Source organism: Lontra canadensis, unplaced genomic scaffold (genome assembly GCF_010015895.1).
Source record: "Lontra canadensis isolate GAN:19392208 unplaced genomic scaffold, GSC_riverotter_1.0 scaffold39, whole genome shotgun sequence".
Lineage (NCBI taxonomy): Eukaryota > Metazoa > Chordata > Mammalia > Carnivora > Mustelidae > Lontra > Lontra canadensis.
The window spans coordinates 7096120-7118284 of NW_022631033.1; the positions used below are offsets into that span (position 1 = coordinate 7096120).

Here is a 22165-nt window from a genome sequence, read left to right on the forward strand (position 1 = left end):
TCCTCAGTCTTCACGTTAGCTTTATAGTTCCCAAAAGGCTTACGTGTCAATTTATTTCTCCACAAAGCTAGGAGAGAAAAAATTCCCAAAGGGAAATTACTTGCTTTAAAGATAAATGTGTATTTTTACAAACAGAAATGGACTTTTAAGTTTTCTAAAAATATAATTATCTTACAATGATCAGCTTCTTCGAAAAATATTCTCTTGTGAAATTTTTGTTCACATTGATAATCTTCAACATATAATTCTTTATTTTCTTGTTGCATGTGAAGAATTCATAAACACTAAAAAGAATAAAATTATCATTTACTAATAATTATTAAGCTATTAATAATAATTAAATTCTTATTTAAGAATGGGATTCTCTTAAAAGTGACTTCTTAAAACATAAGATATTTTGTCCAGATCTGCTTATAATTACTGTAGACATTTGTAACCTAAGTGCCTGACATTTTCAGGCACTTATAATAATTACTTAAAATAATACATAAATACATAAATAATTGAAGACTAATACAATTACTTAGGCCTAGTGAAAATTAAGATTTTTATTGATCACTGTTTTATTATTTTTAAACCGCCATCACTTCTAGTTTGGCCAGAAGAAATTACAACTCAAACAAACAAAGAGTATGGAAAATATATGTATTTTTCACATAAGTGTTCTCACCTTGAAATTTCGAAGCGAACCAAGAAAGCATTTTTCTTTCTGAATTGAATTAGTCTTTTTTGTTTCTCTACTAGTTTAGGAAGCTCTAAAGAAAACACAAAACAACAGAAATTAGGCAAGGGAATAGCATTAGGTCGGGAATTGTTATCATTTTGCTAAATTAAATGACCTCCAAACCTTCACACCTTTGCCCTCTCCCCAGCTCCCTGGCCTCCCTATGCTGCGTGTCATACACAGAATTCTCAGTTCAGTATGAGGGCAGCTCAACTGAGCTAAGAAGCATCCTAAAAAGACAGCGTCTAGTGCATCTGGAAAGAGTGCACACACATAGGAAAGAGGAATAAACAAAACAAAACCAAAAAAAAAAAACCACAAAAAAACACTGCAGAAACTAATAATAAGTACACAAAGTACACAAGTGTATTTATTACATTTTGCAAGCACTTTGTTCTACATTTCAAAAACGCCACCATCAAGCTGTTGGCACATTTATGTACAAAACAGATTAATTGTAATGCCTGCTACAAAGCACTCTTTGTGAAAATACAAACTCTAATACCAGGAAAAAAAAAAAGCCGAAAGCATCAACATCATTACATAAGTTTAAAAGACAGTTTTAAAAATCATCACAAACTGTTAAGACACAGAACTGAAACACTATAATATAGAATTTAAAGAAGCCCATTAATACTTTTGCTCAATATCTGTAATACTGCATATATCAGAAAAAGGTTGAACCAGTAAGATCATCTACATGTAAAAAAAAGGAAGCAAACCCCCAAATTAATTAAATTATACTACAGAATGCATAATCATGCCACAGATAACCCTAGTAATACCCCGCTACCTACTACAAGAACTTGTAAAATTACGGATGATGCATGACTAGTCGTTGTACAAAGATTGTTTCACTCATAAATTTTATTAGAAATGCACTTACACTGAGAAAAGATTTCACAATGGTCAAATCAGTGCACAATACTACCTAATTTTTATACACTGACAAAAATGTCTTGTCAGGCTACATCATTTTAAAAGACACTTTACAGCATTCTTGTAGCATTAGAAAGAATCAAAAGAAGAGTCAAGGTTAAAACAAACACCAATTTTGGTCCAGTAATACTGATTGTTTTTTTTTTATTCCTTTGATATAGGTACTTCTTATAAATGATTATGAATGAACATTTGGTTAAAATGACTTACTTCAAATAAAAACACAGGTATCTCACTACACTTGGAAGGGATACATTCTAGAGTGGCCTCTGACCACACTTTAAAAAACACTACAGGTAAACCAACATAGATTGGAAGGCTGCAAGCAAAGCTATTATATTAATGGAAGCCTTTTCAAATATATCATACACATTGGAGGGATAGTTTACAGAGGTGCAATCCGTTAAAATCTTTTAAAGTAGGTAAAACAACTTCTGAGGGTTTACTGTGCTTATTTCTTAATATACCACCTTCGTAAAGGTAATTAATGTTCCACATTAGCATATTAAAAGTTCCAATCCAGCCGCTGCTTAAATCACAAAGAGATCATTCTTCAAGAGTTCACAGTATTTCCATTAACATTGTCTCTATACTAAGCTTTAAAAGGTAAGTCTGGTGTCGCAATCTTAAGAAGGCTACTAGCCGTGCATAAGCATCACTGTTTCTACGTGCTCACAACATAAACATGAGTAATCAGAGAGAAATACCTTTTAAGTACATCAAAAAAAAAAAAAAAAAACAATGTTAACAAAGATAAGAAGCACTTCTTTTATTTTTTTTTTAACCTACTCTTACAAATTTAGAAATTGCACCTTAGATCGATGAAAACATGAACCAGGGCCCGTACTAACGTGGCCGCTCATCTCCAGACGGGATTTCCAGATTTCGAGAAGAGTCATTAACGATACCATCTCTGTCTATTGTTCATAATTTACAATGGTCCCTTTGAAGGTTACCTGTAGTTAAACTAGTTACTGAAATCAAAACTAAAAAGTATAAAAAGCTATTTTTCTTTCCAAAACATAAGAAATAATGCAAAAGGTGTTCTGTATTAACACATGGGAAGCGGTTAAAAAAAATCAAATAAATGTCTGCATTTGACAATGTTAGTATCTCCAATCTGACAGCATTAGTAATGAGTTTGAGAAATTTAAAAAAAGGAAAAGGCTGGATAGGAGCTTGTAGAAGAGATCTGATCACACCAATTTAACCAATTAGGAAATGAAGTGCTAAACAGCAAGGAATGGTGTTCGGGTGATTCCTAAGTCACCCTACGCATCGTTGATGAGAAGCACTTCCGTTTTAGTGCTCCAAAGGTTGGGTGGTTGGATGGCCCTTCATTAAACACCAATGCATCTGAATGGCGGGAGGGGCAGGAAGGACTTATTTATGTGTATGCATTGAGCCGCTCTTTGGAGCGAGTGGAGTGGATGTCGTGAAGCTCTTGTTCCTCCTTCGACTTGATGTCCTCGTATTTCTGCATCCGACAGGCATCTTTCACGTAAGCCCAGTTGGCAGACAGAACCATAAGGTAGTGAACCTGATCAAAGACAGAAATAATTTACACTAGAAGGTTGTTCAGCGTCTTTATTACACCTTGCTATCAGGAAAGAAACGTTCACATTATATGCTTATAGGATGTGTGCACTCATAAGACGGAATCAGAACTTCTGCGGTAACAGGAACAATAAAAATCTGTTATTCCTTCTCACGTCTCCGACTACATGACAGCAGCTTCTCAGATCCCTTTCTTTCAGAACCTCTTTCTCTCCTTCTTTTTCAAGTCTGGAGTAGCCAAGATTGATTCTTAATCTTTATGTGATGTTCCCTGTTCATTTTGCCCTCATTTACCCACATCAACATCCTATACATCTCATGATCGTGTATCTGTGCTTTCCCGTCGGTAACAGAAAATGGTCTCTTACACTGTTTGAGTCTAGACAACTTAGAATTAATGGGAGGTTATGTTATTGCCTGCCGTGCAACAGAAAGAGGGATCATGGAAACCCCAAAATAAATCTGCAGATTTAATTGTCAAGTTAATTTTCCATGAGCTGAATTTTGCAGTTTCCTTTAGATTGCAAACTACAGGAGAGCAAGTACTGTGCCATATGGATTCTGTAGGTTTGCATGCATTCGCAATAGCCAGAAGAGTGCATGCTTACAAAGGGAGCTTCTGATCTATCTTGAGTAGCACAGTTACTCAAGTAATGAAGTTCCTGTTTGGACTTGAAAGCACTCAGCTATGAGATCCCTTGTTTGTTTTTCTCCCTTTACCTCATTCCTGGTCCATAGAGAGAGATAAAGCAGTTTTCCAAATGACGGTTTTTGATGGGTGAATATGAAAGGGAAATTACATTGTTAATTATTTACTTGATCTGAGTTCTAAAGGGTGGGCAATATTTTTGTCCATAATTTAGTAAAATAGAACACTAACAATTTGATTAGCCAAGAGTACATTGAAAGACAGGAGGTGGGATGGTTTTAGAAAAGGACAGATAGACATCATGAACACAAAGTCAATTCTAAATGGAGACTGCTGTGATATGTTAAGGTAGTCAACAGGCAGTAAGAAAAAAAAATGACAATTTTGACATGGCAATATGGGAAAAGATGCAGACCAATAAGAATACCAGTAAGAATTTTCAGAATGTTCTGTTTCCTCTGAAATTCTGCATTTTGTGTAGTGGAAATCGTAAGCCACAGGCAAGCAAGAGCTGTGAGCTGTACTCTTGTCCTCTGTCACTTCCATGGTGCAGCCTTCATCACCACATCCATGAGGACTGAACAGAGGCTACAGACACGACTAAGTTCACATGGGACCATGCTGCATTGCTCGGAAGACATCAAGTGCTGTGGAGAGTGTTTGGCAAGTAGTGGATACTCAAAATACGTTTCACACGAATGAATATATTTTGAGATGTATAAAAACCTTCCTTTTAAAGCCTGAAAATATATAACCCCTAAATTATTATAAAATATGTCTGAGTGAAATACTGAAAAGAGCTTCAGCGTCCTTCTAGCTCAGAAATAGGCACTTTCCAGTCGTGTTCAGACATTTCCTCTGGCCTTAGGGGACACCAGCTGCCAGGCTCTGACTGTCCCTCCGCAGGTGGACAGAGGTCCCCGGAACCTGGCACAAAGCCAAGCAGACCCCTTCTGTCAGCATCTACAGAACTTTCTAATGCCTTCGAAAAATCAAATGGAGTAGATTACGTTAGTCTTAGTACAAATTCTTACCATCTTTGCCTTAAAATTTAGACGACGTTTTAAATATTTTGCTAGAGAAGGATTCATCTCAATTTTCTCATCTCTAATACGGAAGTAATGACGGTAGTGTACTTCGAGTGCTGAAGGAGTTGGGAATGAGGTTAATGATGTGGCTATATTATGACTGTTGAATGTATTTACGTGCTTAACCATTTGGCGGTGCTTTCAACAGAGCAAAGCTTAAAAGAAATACGAGCAAACAATAGTACTATTGGAACTAATATTAGTATCAGGAGCAGAAGCAATAACTATTGTTATATTCGCCTTGTCTCCTAAAATCGTAACCACTGTCAGAGCTAATGAGTGGGAAATACTGAAGTCAATCAGTAGTCAGATGTTATTTATTTCTTAAGGAATTTATGCTATGCATTTATTTAGATAGTCAAAAGGATGCTAGTACTTAAGAATAATATTCTAAACTCTTATAGTTTGAAATAAAATTTATTTATAACTTAGTATCTGAGTTTATGCAAAGCACAGATTCCCTAAGAAATATGTAGCATCTGAATTTCTATTATCTTAAGATCTTTTTGATAATAGAATCATTTCAGAGTAAGCATTTCTGGGGACATTTAAGTATATTATTCATTTACACAAGTACTTTTTACTAATGTATGCCTGATGGTATACATTTTTACAGTTTTACACACACACACGTAGCAATGTGAACACATGCTTTATCACACACCTCTCTCTTTACAAAAAGTGCTTTGGTAGACCTCTTATACACGAGAGTGTGTTGCCCGAAAAAACACAAGTCCCTAACAATTACCCATTGCACAGGAATGTGTGTATGAACAGATGTTTCCTCTTGTCTCACAGCCAGGATGGGTGCTGCTTGGGACCACGGGAGCTTGGACCATCACTCCCCAGAACATAACCTGCTTCTCCAGGGCATATCTTAGCACCTGATTTTAGGCTGAGACTATAAAGCCCTTGCTTATTGTCTTATTGTGACCCCTCCAATTAATTAGCCACCATGATCTTATTAAGCTCCTCATTCGGAAATAAAATTTCTATGTAGAGGCTTATATGCTCTATCTGAAATGCTGAGCAATGAGCATGACACTAAATTAACAAAATATCTGAAAACTCAGTGTATTGACACCATAAGGGAAGGAATCAAATAAACCCAAATTAATTCATCATCTTTGCATACTGAATTGGCTGTATTTGTGAGGTTACTAGGAACATTCTAGAGCTCTCACCACTTTACTTTTGTATTATTACTTTGTACACTACGATGCAAAAATAAGGACCAGCAGACGCTGGCTGCGAAAACTATTACTGATGCTCCGAGTGTTTGTCCGCTGTTGGTCTCTGGGCGTCCAGAAGCAAACTGTACCAAGGAAGAGACAGAAACTGGAACATTGTAGGTCCTCAAAACTCAGTAAAAGCCTGACTTGAAAAAAGTGTTCTTAGCATTTCTGAACAAATATAGATATCAAAGAAATATCAGGAAACTATTGATATCTGTGTTAAGAAGAATAAATCAATCTTTTTTTCGTAAGTGACTCCATACAGCTTTTTTATGTCCTTAAATCAGGAGGAGAAAAGGAAGTTAAGGGACTGATTAGATTACCTAGAATATTATACTGATACAGACCTATATGGTCCAGAGACGATCTGTTATGTTAATAGGGACCTAGTATCTGTGACACGGATGAATTTACTTATTTTTGTTAATGTTACCGATAGGACTGAGTATTTTAATCCTTAAACTGCTTCCCAAATACTACCTCTAGTGTAACAACAACACTTTTTCAGGTTAAGCTTTGTTTTTCACTTACTTATTTGCCCACTGTTCCCACTGTTTGCCCACCTTTTTTACTGATATTGAAATAAATAGGATTCCTATGGACTTCAGGATTGGGGATAAAAGCTCATCTCAACAAGTAAATCGCTTTGTCCTTCAAATCGAAAAACCAAGCCCCAGAGCACAAGGTCTTACCATAGCAATGACTGCGGCCCCAGCCCCAGCAAGCGCCACAATGAACAAGTGGAAGGTCATGTTCAGCTGCAAAGGAAACCGCAGAGAATCAAAACACGCGTCGAGTTACAAGCAGAAGAGAGATCGGACTGCTGCTGCCTCGCGAATAAGAACTTTGTACATCTTTAAGAAAAGTACACTTAGGTACACCCTTAGCTCAATCTGAAAACATTGCAGTATCTTTTCTCCTGCAAATTATTTAAGTCTTGGCAACTGCATCATTTTACTATACTTTTACTACAAAGATGAGATCGTCATTAGTAACGATGGTCTTCAGTAATATTTTAACTAAATAAGGCTACATTTTAAAAATGTAACAGTAAAATGTTCAACTTTTGTGAACATGATAGTTTCTAGAAAATATATATTTGTTATAATTTTTATTGAAATTCATATTTATTCTCCAGTCCCCCTGCATAACATCACTGTAAGTAAAATTGCTCCTTAGGTGAAAAGGGGAAAATTCAATAGAGTTTTAATTATGTCTTTTTCAACTATGAAAATGAAGCTAAAATTCGGATAACAGAAACAGCTTTAAAATCATTTACCTCAGTGGACTCACACATCCTCAGGAAATTCTCAGAGACGGTGCAAATTTTCTTTTCCTCTCCAATTGTCACAATCCCTACATGTAGAAAATTATAGCTTAGTTTATAAATGTTTTCAAGAGCCCAGAGGGAGAAAAAGAATCTTATGCTGATAAAACCTAAGGAGGTTCCATTTTATGCTACAGTATAATGAAAACATTTTCAGCTTTTATAGCTAGATAATAAGTATAACCAGGATTATGAATGGAAGGTCAGAACTATTTAGCCCTCAAACAATTTACAACATCTTCAATCTGAATTCAACCGGACCCAGCCCCCAGAGCCTCCAGATTCGATCCAGATTGGTCCGTTAATGCAATGGCGCAGGCGTCACAATTACTCCGATAACTATGTCCCAGACTAAGCTGAAGTGTGGATCCAAATTCATTCTGCTGGTACAAAGCTTCTGTTAGTCTATAAAAGCATATCACCCAAAGGAGTGATTTTTCTCTGCTAATATTGAAAACAGTGTTATCAGTAGGAAAAAAATGTTAAAAAACCCTGTCATTTCACTCACATTCTCCCTTCCTCCAGTTGGCTCACAGACCAACGGCATCAGAATCACCTGGGGAATGTTCAAAAATGTGTATTTCTGGACCCCACCACAGAACTGTGAAATCAGAAACCGGGGTATTTACCAGGAGAACTGCATCTTTAACAAGCACATTGGTGCTACATTGCCACGGATCTCGTTTTACAGAAAAGTGATCTGGGTTAGCCTTGAAGGGGCCTTGAATTTTGTTTTGAGAACTACTGAAGCATTAAACATACATACATAAAGGGAAAAAAAAAACTCCACAAGTTTGGGATGAACTATTCCCTAAGCTTTTGGCACTGCCATCTCTTTATTTAACGTTAATACGTGTATCTCTTCACATCTTCTGGCTTTGGGGTACACGGCCAGCTCTCACTGTCGATGGAGATGCTGCCATTCTGCCCCAACCATAGTTTGTGCGATTATTTCTGTTTTAAAATGTAATCTACTTGCGGTCCATCGAATACAGACATGCTTCTCTGGGACCTTTCTTTTCTGCCAAGATGACATGAAGTGGGAGAGGATAAGAAGCCCCTAATGCGTCTCATAAACCATCATCATTGAGAGTGCTTCCCGGTTAAGACCATGCTTCTGCAGGCTGTTCCACGACAGACGTCATTCGTGGGTCAGGCTGCGCACACACCTCCTCACCTGTGTCTTTGTTGACCTCTGCAGCCAAACTCCTTCAAAGCATTAACTACGTACACTGTCTGCCATTCCCCTCTTTTCCTTTCTACTTAAACTTTTTCCACCTTTCCAGTCAGATTCTGCCTCAACCCTCCATGGAAATCAGCCATGACCACCACATAAATAAAATCAAAGATAAATTTTCCACTCTTCTCTTGAGCGACTGGCAGGGCTGGAGGCAGTGGCCGCCTCCCTCTCCTTCATGCTCGTCTTCAATACATCCCCCAATCTACAGATTCTTGGTTTTGTTTTTGTTGTTTTAAAGATTTTATTTATTTATTTGACAGACCGAGATCGCAAGTAGGCAGAGAGGCAGGCGGGGTGGTGGGGAGCAGGCTCCCCGCTGAGCAGAGAGCCCGATGTGGGGCTCGATCCCAGGACCCTGAGATCATGACCTGGGCCGAAGGCAGAGGCTTAACCCACTGAGCCACCCAAGCGCCCCTATAGATTCTTGTTTTTAGGTTTTGATTCTCACAGGTCCCCTCTCTCCAGGACCTCGTTCACGGGAGCTCCCAGTGTGCCTCGCTCCCGAAATCAAGACTCATATACCCGATTTCTTATCTTTGACAACTCTGTTTAGATTCCTAGTAAGTCTCTACAACATCTTCAAAAGTGCACTCTGGTCTCCCTTGCCGGCCTCCCTCCTAAGCAAGCTCTTATAGGCTTCCCGGCTCACGAGACAGCAAGTCAGTGTTCCCCATGGTCCTGGCGACAACTGCATTCCTCCTTCAATCCTCTTTTTCTCTCAAACCCACATGCCCATCTATCTAGACTTTCTGCAGCCCCAATCTTCAAAGTACGGTCAGCACCAGACCACTTCTCCCCACTTCTCTCTCCACTAACCCACCTGAGCCTCCCTCTGTCGCCTCAGGGCTAAGACAAGAGTGCTAACTGGCTTCCCTCCTTCTCCTCTTGGGACAGTCCATTCTCTAAATGGCAGCCAGAGTGATTCTTCCACAAGGTAAGGGAGATACTGCTTCTCTTCGGCCCAAACCTGCAAATATCCTCTACTCCCTTCAGAATAAAAGTCTCTAAATGGATGACGTCCCACCACACACTCAGCACGGCATTCCATGACTCTCAGACTCCATCCCTATCCATCCCTCCTGTTTTCTCATTCTGCTTCGGCCACACTGCTCTCTCTGGGGTTTGCTGAAGATGCCAGGCATGGAGCTGCTTCGGTAACTTTGCCTGGATCTTCCCTCCACTATGAACATTCCTGCGACCCTCATATCCATCCAATAATGACTCTTCAGTTAAGCCTTCCTCCACCACCTTTAAAATACTGTAACCCAGCCCTTCCACTCGGCCTCCAGGACTCCTGACATAAAATGCGTCTGTATATAAGACATCAGTGATACAGATACCATATACCACAAACAGACATACTGCAAGTTAATTATCGTCTGTCAATCCATGTCTGCATCACGGGAAACTATGGACATGACAAGGTGCCCATAAGCTATGTTGCCATGCAAACCCAAAACCTGATTATTTGGATTCGTGGGTCTCTGTCATTGAAGGGCCAAACTGGCCAAACCCCAAGCAGCAAATTTTCAGATTTACTCATTTTTCTAAATAGTGAGTATATTTACGCATATTTACTGCACTCAGTGTGGAAGAGTCCTTCACTGAAATATACACAATGACATTTCTGCTTTCTTTCAAACAAGCAACAAGTTAGGATCGTACAAGGGAAGCTGCAGGAATGCACGGCAAGGGCAAACAGTACAAATTTCCTGTGTCAGAGGTGCAGCCACGAGCTTTCTCTATAGCTTGTTGTTACTGCTTTTTAATGTCCTTTCATCCGGTTAAACTGAAGTACTATATTTCTGGCTTTCTAAGGATTGGCTGTGTCTGAGCTAGGAAAAACTTGCATCCTGTGCACAGTTCTTATTACTTTCCTCGTTAAGGCAATAAAAAGCCTCTTGGAGGTTTCTGGGTGGTCAAAGCACCACTGCTCGGGGCACAAACCCTTAGGGAGGAAACTGCAAGCCAGAGGGGGAGGTAGGCAGGAGGAGGAAGGGGAATGACACTACGAACCCTTACGGGGTGTTAGGAAATTAACTCCCTACTTGGAAATATAAATGCTGAATTTCCAAATAATTTGCCATGTACATTACTAATCTTAAAGATGATAGAATGGCTGAAGTATCCTTTTCTAGCTCCTCTAGTCTACCCACAGTCCTAGGCTCCCTGCCCCTTTTGTCTGTCCTCAAAGTGAGGCATCTCTCTGAGTAAAATGTGCATTTCTTCTGAGGTCACCTCCCTCTGCCTTCTTCTCTTCTGCCTCTTCCATTCTTAAGGGCCCTATGATTACATGCAGCCCACCTGGATCATCCAGGATAACTGCCCCATTTTTAGATCAGTTGATTAGTAACCTTAATTCCATTGGTAACCTAATTCCCCTTTGACAGGTAGCCTAACCTAGGAATGCCTAGACAGGGGAATGGACTAGACAAGAAAAATGTAGCCAAGATTTGACCAAATAAATTCTTGAATTATTTAACAACAGTAAATATGGTTCACTGATTAGCAATGACACATGGCTAAACACACCAAAGTTTTCCTATTTATAGCATACATATCTAGTTTCTATATTAACATAGAATGTCCTTTTGAACAGAGTAGACTACAGTCAAAAATGCTGTTGACTGATGGCTTCAACTCTGTCCTCTGTTCCATCTTGTGCAAACAATGCAATGTTCCTATGTCAGGGGTGTCTTCTCTAGAAAAAGATCGATGGGCCAGGTCCATGATCTAAGTGTTTGTCAAATTTTCATTTATTTTACTTTTTTGACGTGGAGATTTTTGTCTTTCAAAATTAAGCAGTGCCGACACATAACAGAAGGTAAATAAGTATTTGTTGAAACGAAATTTTACCGAGAAGGGCTGTATGGAAATCAGATGAAAGCAAGCTGTTCCTGTTACAATGTGTGGATACGCTACAATGTGCGGACAAGAGGGAGGGCTGGTTAGAAGGCTAAAGGAGTCCCACCCAGAGTCCACCTGCTCTGGACCAGTCTCTCCCTACGGTTGGCCCGAGGGAGTTTCACTGAATCACTGGGTTTTAACAAAACACAGTTTTAAATTCTGGATCTAGATGATAATATTGGTGTGTATGTGGGGGATCAGTTTTACATTTTCTGACACAAATTTACTAAGACAAACCCTTCATACATTCAATGTCATTAAATTGTCCATCATTGAAGGACAACAGAAATAATTTCAAAAGCATTAAAAAATTAAAATTGCTAGTCAGATTATTTCATGACTCATTTTGAAATATGGCAAACCCTAATGGGACAAAGCATCTTCAAGTTCCCTGACTGTGTGAGCTGCATAATGGCTGTGCTTGCCATCAGATCAGTAGGACGTGGACGGATTTATCACATGCAGGGGAATGAACAGGGACATGCAAGTAGGGAAGAAGCAGACATCCCAGCTGTTACATGACCAGAGTTCCCATGATGCAGTTCAAAGACCTTGATTGCCTAAGAGCAAAGACACCATCTAGGTGTAATGAGGCAACTTTGCAAAATAAGGGAAATTGCTTTATAGCATGTTCTTCTCTACCCAATCACTGTTTTGATGATGTTAGTAAATGTCTGTACTGATCATAATCCAGACCTGGGGGGGGTGTCCTTTTCTATGCCCATGCCCCTCGATAAATTGACTGTGCCTGTACATCCAGGATTCTTATTGGGGGCGTATAATCTGGAAGGCAAATAAATGTCATGCAGGCAGTAGATTCATATTAAGGGCAAACAGAAAAAATTAGTATGTGATGTAAAAGGTTGCATGACATCTGAAAAGTGCCCTCTTGTCCACATCACCGAGAAAAATTAAATTAGAATAAATCTTGATAACTATGTTGTAAACGGTGCTAAGGTTCAAAGGGAGGTTTTAATCCCAGTCATCGTTTACACCTATTATTAAGTGTGTCCCATACAATATGGGGACAGACTGTACTAAAAAAGTGCTTGTTTATCTGAAATTGGAACTTCATTAGGTGGCCCGTATTTTAGCTGACAACCATGTCTGAGAGACCAGTCATTTCTCTTCCAACTTTCACTTTTCAGATCAGCAGAACAGGAGGAAGACACGGAGAGGGGGAGGGACTGAAGTCAGAGCCATGTTTTCTAAACAGCTGTTCCCTCATGACCTCCAACAGCTGTTGCTGATGCCTTCCCTTCCTGTGCATATGTGGGACATGATTCCAGGACTGAAATCTCTCCAGGGGGAAGAGAGGGGGGAGAGCTGCCCATATTCCCCCTGTGATCTTCTCACCAAGAACTTCATCCTCACCAAAGAGGATAATAATAGTGTTCACCATACAGAATCCTGCATCTGTGAGTAAGACTATAGCCTTCTTGGCCATCACTCATGTCTCTGCCTGCAACTCATTCAACCCCCCTGTGTCATTTATAGAAAGGATAATAATAGTGTCCACCATATAGAACCATTGTAAGCATCAAACAAGTCAACATGGACAAGACAAGTAGAATCGCGTCGGTGTATCACAAGCCCACAGTGAGCCCTAAACAAAAGTAACCAAAGAGGGCTATTGATTGGTTTAATGTTCTTGGATTCCGTTATTATAAAATGCTATAAAAATGCTAAGTTTTTCTGCCTTATTTTGGAAGTCAGTGAAGTACATACTTCTTAGGTGATCTTCACACTAGACTTCACAAATTGTATAGCTTGTCATGGGAGAATAAGAGTAGATACAAGCATCATAACAAGTCTGGACAAGCGCAAAGGAGTCGGGACACAGACATCACAATTTCATATTGCTGATACCAGGAAATCTACCTTGATAGTCTGTTCAAACACACACGTGCACAGATTCATGCTGTGAGACGAACCTCCAATCATTCTTAAATTCCTACGTTATTTAAATTTTAAAAAGGATGTCTTAAAAGTGAAAACACTGATACATTTCTCAAGTATCCATTTCTCATCAAGTCATGATGGTTCCAATGTCACCGGCAATGTTTCAAAGGCAGTCACTGAGGTCAAACAGCACGAGGCCTTGCTTCAGTTAGAAGTCCACCTACCAAACTGACGAAGGTCTAAGCAGAGATTGGCTCCCTCCACCAAGGTCGTGTTTCGGCAAATGGTCCACAGATTGAAATACATGTAGACGGGCAGAGAGGTGAAAGCCGTGACCCCCAGCCAGGCCAGCATGAAAAGGTACGTCAGCATAATAAACTGCAACAGAGAAAAAGTTGAGAGAGAAAACATGTCATCTACTGGACAGGAAGAATTTTGCAACTAAATCACAAAATCCAATTTGAAGTGTTAAGTGTCCTCGTGCACAACACATGATCATGACACTGCAGGAAGTCCACTGGGAAGCCGGGAGATGCTGATTAACATGGGTTATTCCAGCAGGAAGAACCTGCTGGAAATCCTCCGCGTGGCAGAGATGCCTGGCAACAAAGGAAGAAAGAACCCTTCTGCATCATAATGTCTGTTTCACTCATGTATTTGTCTCTAAAATCTCACCTCACTTCTTCTTTTTCTTCTCCTTTTTTTTTTTTTTAGATTTTAGAAAACAGTAACTGGTCTATTTACAGGGGATTCTGCAAAGTTCAAACTTTGTCGATAAATTTATGTTACAACTAAATGAGCACCATTTGTACCATAAACATGGACGCTACGCAGTCAGGGTTACATTTAATATTATAAGTGTGGTAATTCTCAAGTCAGTTTAGTATTAACGATAAGTGTGTACATCTCCTTTTCAGTGATTTCTGTAAACTTTAAACTCTGAAATCTTCTTTCAAGAAGATTGATTTTATTTTTGCTATAGAAACACAGTTAAATGTGATTTTAAGTTTGAAAATAAAGGTTTTTTTTTTTGCTTGTTTCAGAAATATTTTTAGTATTTATAAAATGAAGAAAAAGGCTGTTTATGTGCCCAGATACAACTGAATAAGAGACTTAGTTTCAGCATCGGTTGAACGGATTTTTAGCTCAAGAATGACTTAGATGCTGAAAAGAAAGACAGAGGCATGCATTGGTAGATAGATGAAGAGCTGGTAAGACACAGATGTATTCATGTCGCTTCGCATTCCTTATCAACAATTTAATCCATGTCATCTACATATAAAATTGTCTCCATAAATACATGCCTTGAATGGCCTAAGCTAACACTTGTATTAACAACTGTATTTCAGAGGTAACTGAAAAAGAACAGGTGTAGTCACAATGCCCTGAGGTTTAAGCGCAGGCTTGAATGCACCCGTTGATACAAGTTGATTATATTTCTCAATGCAAGTTATGTGTCATTGGATTCATTAGCATATTTCCCACGATCATAGGAATAATTTATTATATGAAGTGCCCACATAGGTAAACACCAACCAGAAACAGAATGATAGGCAGAGAGCCTCATGGGAGTTGCCCCACTATTCTGTACCATGGCATTTTTTAATTTAATGTAATTTTAAATTTAAATTCAGTTTAATTAATATAGAATGTATTACTAGTTACAGAGGTAGAATTAGTGATTCATCAGTGTGTACAACACCCAGTACTCAGTACAACACGTGCCTTCCTAATGCCCATCATTAGGCATCACCTAGTACCCCAACCTTGCACCTGCCTCACCTCCAGCAACCCTCAGTTTGTTTCCTAGAGTTAAGAGTCTCTTGTGGTTTGTCCCCTTCTCTGTTTACATCTTATTTTTCCTTCCCTTACCCTATGTCACATGGCATTAACGAATCATACTCATATATCACAGACCAAAATCAAGATAATCCCTGAAAAGTAGCTAAACAAGAAAATCACCACTGTAGGAATTGTTCTGCTACAATATCTGGTTCTTGTCATTTGAATCCTGCATCTGTGAGTGAGACTATAGCCTTCTTGGCCATCACTCATGTCCCTGCCTGCAGGATTAGCAAGTCATCTTCCAGCAAAACACAGAAAACATGAAAGAAGAAAAAAGCCAGGAGAGAGTTTTTGGAACTACATTCTTGCCCACTCTTCAATGGTTGATTCATACATTGATTCATTCTTTCAATCCACAAATACTAGGTTAGCCACCACCGTGCATTAGTTTGTGCTCCATGCCTGGTGCTGCACGGGTGGGGAACTCAGTTTTCGGACTGCAAGGAACTCCCCACTTGGTGGGCCTCATACTCCTACAGCAAGACACCCTCCCAGGTCACTCACACAGCAGTACGCTCTCTCACCTTCAGCCTCGCTGTTCATGATTATATTTGTACACGTCCCCCAAAGGGACACAATTTTACTTCCCTTTATCCCAACCCAACTACCCTTAACTGTATCTGCAAATCAAAACTGGAAGTTGGAAAGAGATGCGTTCTGTTGGCATATGCTTTTCTGCGTGTACGCAACAACGATCTGAATTTGAGTCCCGAGAGAGATCCACTCCAAATTTTATAACTCCTCCTTCCCTCTTTATCTTTGTACATAGCATATTTTGAGTTTGTGCACATTACAGTATGACTTGTTTTAAAAGTGGCATCTTCTGAAAGATTTCCTATTGATTGTGCTTATTTACATAATCAGACTCAGACAATGGGATGACCAGCACATGTGAACATAAGTATAAGGCTGAAATTGTATTTATTTATTTATTTGATTGAGAGAGAGAGAGAGAGTGCACACCTGAGCTAGTGGGCAGAGGGGCCGGGGAGGAGGGAGAGAGAATCTGAAGCAGACTCCACAGTCAGCATGGAGCCCAACATGGGGTTCGATCCCACGACTACAAGATCATGACCTGAGCTGAAACCAAGAGCTGGATGCTTAACTGAATGAGCCACCCAGGTGCCCCTGAAGTTGTATTTTTAATCCTTTGAATTAGCTATTAGTTTATTAGCTCATACAGCAGTAGGATTCTTTTTGAAAGTGTCTGAATCGTAGTCTTTGTACACCAAAAGCTGAGTTTCTACAGACACCTAGTTCCCTTCTGGGCTTCAAAGGTACCTTCTAGAAGAAGACTTTGGAAGAGAAACAGGAGTATATTCAGGCTTAATTTGAACACCTCAAGTTACATTTTCAAAATGATAATACAGAATAAAATAAATACACGGAATTAAACTAAATCTCTTATTCAACTCAATTAAACGAAATCTCTTATTCAACTCAATTAATTCCTTTGGTGATGCGTTACAGAGGGACTTTATGGTTTCAGTGAAACCTCCAACAAGAGAAACTCAATAATTCTCACACTTTGGAAAGACGGCAAACCTGGTGTCAATGTGATGTTAGAGCTTGTGCATCTTTATTAAAGTTGTGTTGTGATTAATACAGAAAATTACTGGGAGTAAAGGTAGTAGGGAATTTATACAACAAAGAAGAAAAGGGCCAAGATAAAGCCAATGAGACCTGAGATCAAGCCTGTCTCCTATAATCTGGCAAGTATCATAGGATTTCAGATACACAGAATATAATTAAACACACACTTTTTAATAACACTGCTTCATCTCCTCCCAAATCTGACTTCCCTTTAGTCTCTACTCTTCAGTACTACTGGTTGGAGAGTCTGGAGAGCCAGCATCTGTCCCGGCAATGTCCTTAAACTGAGATCTGGCAGACATATTTACAAATTTTTGTCCAAGATGAAACAAAGCCTGGTCTAAATATGTAGGAAAATAAAACCTGTTCAATATTAACTTCTTTAAATCACCGCAGGAACTGGAGGAAATGTCTTTTATTTTTTTTAAAGATTTTATTTATTTACTTCACAGAGAAAGACATAGTGAGAGAGGGAACACAAGCAGGGGGAGTGGGAGAGGGAGAAGCAGGCCTCCCACTGAGCAGGGAGCCCGATGCGGGGCTCAATCCCAGGACCCTGGGATCATGACCTGAGCCGAAGGCAGATGTCCAACAACTGAGCCATCCAGGTTTTCCATTTCCCCCAAGGAAATGTCCTTTAATGGCCACTTACTCTTTTAATAGAATTATCAAAGTTTATATCACTTTTAGAATTTTTTTTTTGTCTTGCTCAACAAATACTTGAGGGCCTAAGATGTGTAAAGGTATGTCTGAGGATTTCAGTCAGAGAAAGCAAGAAACACATCCCCCTTGTTTTTCTCATTAGAGGAAATACAAATATTCCGTGTGGAAATCTAGACAGTATCTGGTCTTAAAACACACTTGATTGCTGACAGTAAACATTTTGTGTGACTCTACCAGAGAGAAAGGGAAGTATTTCTTCGGTAATCTTTATTCTTCTCTTTTCTGGAACTGGAATGAAGCAAATCAACAGAGGAAGCTCCCTGGGCAGTGTGGCTGCTGGCTCGGAAATCCTCTGTTGTCATGGCCTGACGCAGCCACCCTAGGTGAGAGAGGTCTGCAAAACCTCCAGGCGTCCATCAGCATGCTCCCTGTACCAGCGCCCACTCACTTCTAACACTGCTTATCTGTAGGAGCTGATGAAAGTCATTTTCCATTCTCAGCCATTTCCCAGCCTTTGCCTCTATTCTGTAAGTGGGTAGAGACTGACCACTTTATCAAGCACCAACATGCCACTCACGGTGTCCCTAACCTAAATGTCACATTTATTTAGCAATAAAGGGGGATTTATAGCACATTGATTAAAGGCCCAGGCTTTGGAGCAGGATGGAGTCTGGCTGCTCGTTATGCTGCTGTGTCTGCCTTTGTAAAATGAGAATACCTGCTAAATTGCTCTTATGTGATTTAGTGAGGCTGGAAGGAAGTAGCACATAAAAGTCATTTAGCACAGAATCGGGCTAGTAAGAAGCACAGACAAAATATTAGCTATTTTTATGCAAGACAGCAGTATTGTGATTACCGCCACGTCTATAAAAATATATGCTTCGGCTGAATGATAGGACTGTACAGAATAAGGGAATTAGATTTCATTTCACGTGTGGAGAAAGTAAAAAGAAGTTCTTGAGTCTGGGAAAGTTATTCAAGGCGGGCTCCCACTCGAGAGGAGAAAGGCTCTAGAAAGTTTGGAAACCACCCCAAAACTGAAGAAATCTTGTTAATGGAACTCCTTGGAGGGAAAAAAAAAGCCCTATTTATTAACATTTTCATTATTTGCAATTGTAGATCCAAGGCTAATTTATAGTCTCGAGAACAACGAACATGATACAGCAGCTTGAAGCACACTGCTTTGGACGGCTAAAAGCCACTCGGAAGTCCCTGGGAGGGCAATCAGCATGCCTTTGGCTACATTCTCTCTATCTTGGTTTTCTTTCTGTCCCAGGGGATTTCTCAAAAGCTTCTTTTGAAGGTGCTGTTCACTGTAGAATGGGACCTATAATTCAATAGGTTTAGATTCAAAGTAGACTGAGTTCTTTGGACTCTGTGACTGCTGCTACTTTATGGGGCGATGGAAGGCGCGACTTTGGAAACCACTGCAGGGACTCACACTTGCTTTTCTCGGCAAGCGGCAGTGTTCGAGCCAAGTAATAGAGCTCAGTGCTAACAGAGGAACTCTTAGCTGTGAGAAAGTATTTTCATGACTACTAATTCATATGTTTTGTTCTAAGAAAGGCCAAAAGACCTTACTTTTGAATTTTGAGCACAAACCTATTACATTTCAGGGAACAGAAGTTCGTGGTCACGAAAGTATCCAAATTAAACAAGCTAAAAATACAATTCTCTCTTCCTATGTAATGTTTTATCTTGGGATCTGATAATTACTCAAATGCAAGAATTATTCCAAATGATCAAGTGTAGGGGCGCCTGGGTGGCTCAATCGGTTAAGGTCTGCCTTTGGTTCAGGTCATGATCTCGGGGTCCTGGGAGCGGCCCTGAACTAGGCTCCCTGCTCAGCAGAGAGTCTGCTTCTCCCTCTCTCTCTGACCCTCTTCTCCACTTGTGCTCTCTCTCTGTCTCAAATAAATTTAAAAAAAAAAAAAGATCAAGCGTAATCCTAGGTAACAAAAGAAGGTATGTAATAAAATATTTCGTAATTATCATGTTTATATCTAGCTTTTCATTGCTAGTACTGTGACAGATACATATTCTGTCATCTGAGCATTCATAAATAATAAATATATAATCATAATTATTATAAATAATATATAATAATAGTAATTAATAATAATAATTACTTTTCTTTTTAACTGAGGAATAATGGACAGATAACAGTACATTAGTTTCAGGTGTATGACCTAGTGATTCGATATTTACCTACACTGTGAAATGATCGCCACAATCAGTAAGTCTGGGTAACATCTGTCACCATAACATGTCACAAAATTTTTTTCTTGCGATGAGAACTTTTAAGACCTCCTCTCTTAGCAACTTTAAAATATGCAATCCCATGTCATGAGCTATAGTCACCAGGAAGACAGAAATAGCTCAGAGCCCAGATGCACCGTGACAAAACAGCGGACCAGTAGATATTAGTCGGGAGCACAACTTCTGATAGTGTTTTTCAACCCTGGCCACACAGGGGGAGCATCTGGCAGCTGTGAGAGAGACAGTGATACTCAGGTCTGCCCATGCAGACTGCATCTACATCTATGTATTTTTTAAATGCTTATTTATGTATTTAAGAGACAAAGAAAGGGAGAGAAAGCGAGTGGGGGGAGGAGCAGAGGGAGAGAAGCTTCCAGCAGACTCCCCGCTGAGCACAGAGCCTGATGTGGGGCTTGATCCCACGACCCAGGAGATCACGACGTGAGCTGAAATCAAGAGCTGGATGCTTAAGCAGCTGAGCCACCCAAGTGCCCCCGAGTCTACCTCTAGTTTAAAAAACTTCTGCAGGCAATTCTAACGGGCATCCAGTGTGAAGAACCACTGTGCTCCTGGAATCAGTAAAGCTCTCGGGGGTACACAGGGCGTCAGGAGTTTGCTGACAGTCATCTTTAGGCTCTTCAGGGGACCGCATCTGAAGTAAGAAAAGGTGAAGTCGGGATGATTTGCCAGAAATTTATGCCAGTGTCAGCCAAATGCATGGAGGCGCGAGGCGTTGGATATGAACCAAATTTCTAAACCAGGGCTTCTCAAATTCAGCACCATGGAAAGCGGGGGCCGGCAAATTCCTCGTTATGGGCCTGTCCTGCACAGGACTGCAGGCCACCAGATGCCAGTGACGCAGCCACTGCTTCTCAACATGCTCAGTGAGGAAAACAGCCCCTGGTTGAGAACGACGATTCTAACACAAAACGATACCGAGTCGAAGAAAAGCAGATCGATACCTGGACATGCTATCACCACGCATGCAAAACAGAGCAGCACTAACAATACTGAACTCAGAAGGCTCCAGAAAGCACGCCCTGTAAAGTTTGCTGCAGAAAAAACTTATGTCACTTATTATGCAAACTAGCTTGCAAATATGCAGCCATCATCATCATCTTTGTCACCATGATGGCCCCAAACTACCTAAGCACAAGCAGTGATCATAAAATTGTTCTGAAAATGACTGGCTACGTGTCTAGCAGCTGCGTTCATCATTGCCAAAACCTAGAAGCAACGCAGATGTCCTTGAGTCAGTGAATGGATAAACAGACTGTGGTCCATCCGGACAATGGACCATCACTCAGTACCAAAGGGAAATGAACCATCAGGTCATGCAAAGATGTACAGAGAGCCTTAAAATTGCATATTACTAAGTGAAAAAAGCCACTCAGATAAGGCTACCTATTGTATGATGTTCTGGAAAAAGTAACTCAATTGAGACAGAAAAAAGATCAGCGGTTGCTGGGAGTTGGGGGGAGGGGCGATGAACAGGTGCAGAGGGTTTTTAGTGAGACTAATCTGTGGGCGCTATAGTGGTCGATACATTTGTCCAGACCCATAGAATGTGCAACACCAAGAGTGAACTAATGTCCGTTGTGATCTTCAGGTTCACTGGTTGTGGCAAATGGGTCACTCTGGGATTTTCATACTGGTGCATATGTGGGAACCAGGGGGATACAGGAAATCTCTGCACGTCCCACTCAATTTTGATGTGAACCTAAAACTTCTCTAAACACCAACATCTATTTTAAAATATGCTAACAGTAATGTTTTCTTCTTTAATACCTTACATTGGTCTCATTCACTGAACCCGTCAAATGGAAATCCTTCAGAACTTAATATACAATCTATTAGGATTTTGCACCTACCGGATATAACAGCTTGGTAACTGCAGTATCCTAAACATTTCGTTCTAATTTTCAGCCTCCAGGTTGCCTGTAGAACTTCCTTCTATCCTTCCAAACCCAAATTAAGAGCCACTTTTACTGATCAGCTCATTAGTACTTAAAATTTCCCATGTGTCAAGGATGTGCACTGTATAAGGCCTCAGGTACATCCTGGTCAACAACACAGTTTACTCCCCTCTTGTCTGTGCAAACACAGTGAGTGTCCCTGTTCTTCATTATGCTTCGCGTGTGTACAAGTCGCCTGATTATTCTAACTAGACTGGAAACTCCCCAGAGGCAGGGGCACGTTCTGTAGCTTCTCCCATTAGCAGCGCCCAGCATGGCACC

At 40.1% G+C, this 22165-nt stretch overlaps 1 protein-coding gene across 2 annotated transcripts in view; it reads right to left on the bottom strand.

The window, feature by feature from the left end:
• Positions 1-1065: 1065 nt before the first annotated feature.
• Positions 1066-22165, bottom strand: part of GPM6A (glycoprotein M6A) — a 333855-nt gene continuing 312755 nt past the window's right edge. For both annotated transcript variants that reach the window (XM_032869833.1, XM_032869832.1), the window contains exons 4-7: positions 13793-13946; positions 7472-7548; positions 6885-6950; positions 1066-3203 (exon numbers count right to left, since the gene is read on the bottom strand). In XM_032869833.1, coding sequence (XP_032725724.1) covers positions 3051-3203; positions 6885-6950; positions 7472-7548; positions 13793-13946 — 450 coding nt within the window. In that variant the 3' untranslated portion in view covers positions 1066-3050. The remainder of the gene's footprint in view (positions 3204-6884; positions 6951-7471; positions 7549-13792; positions 13947-22165) is intronic.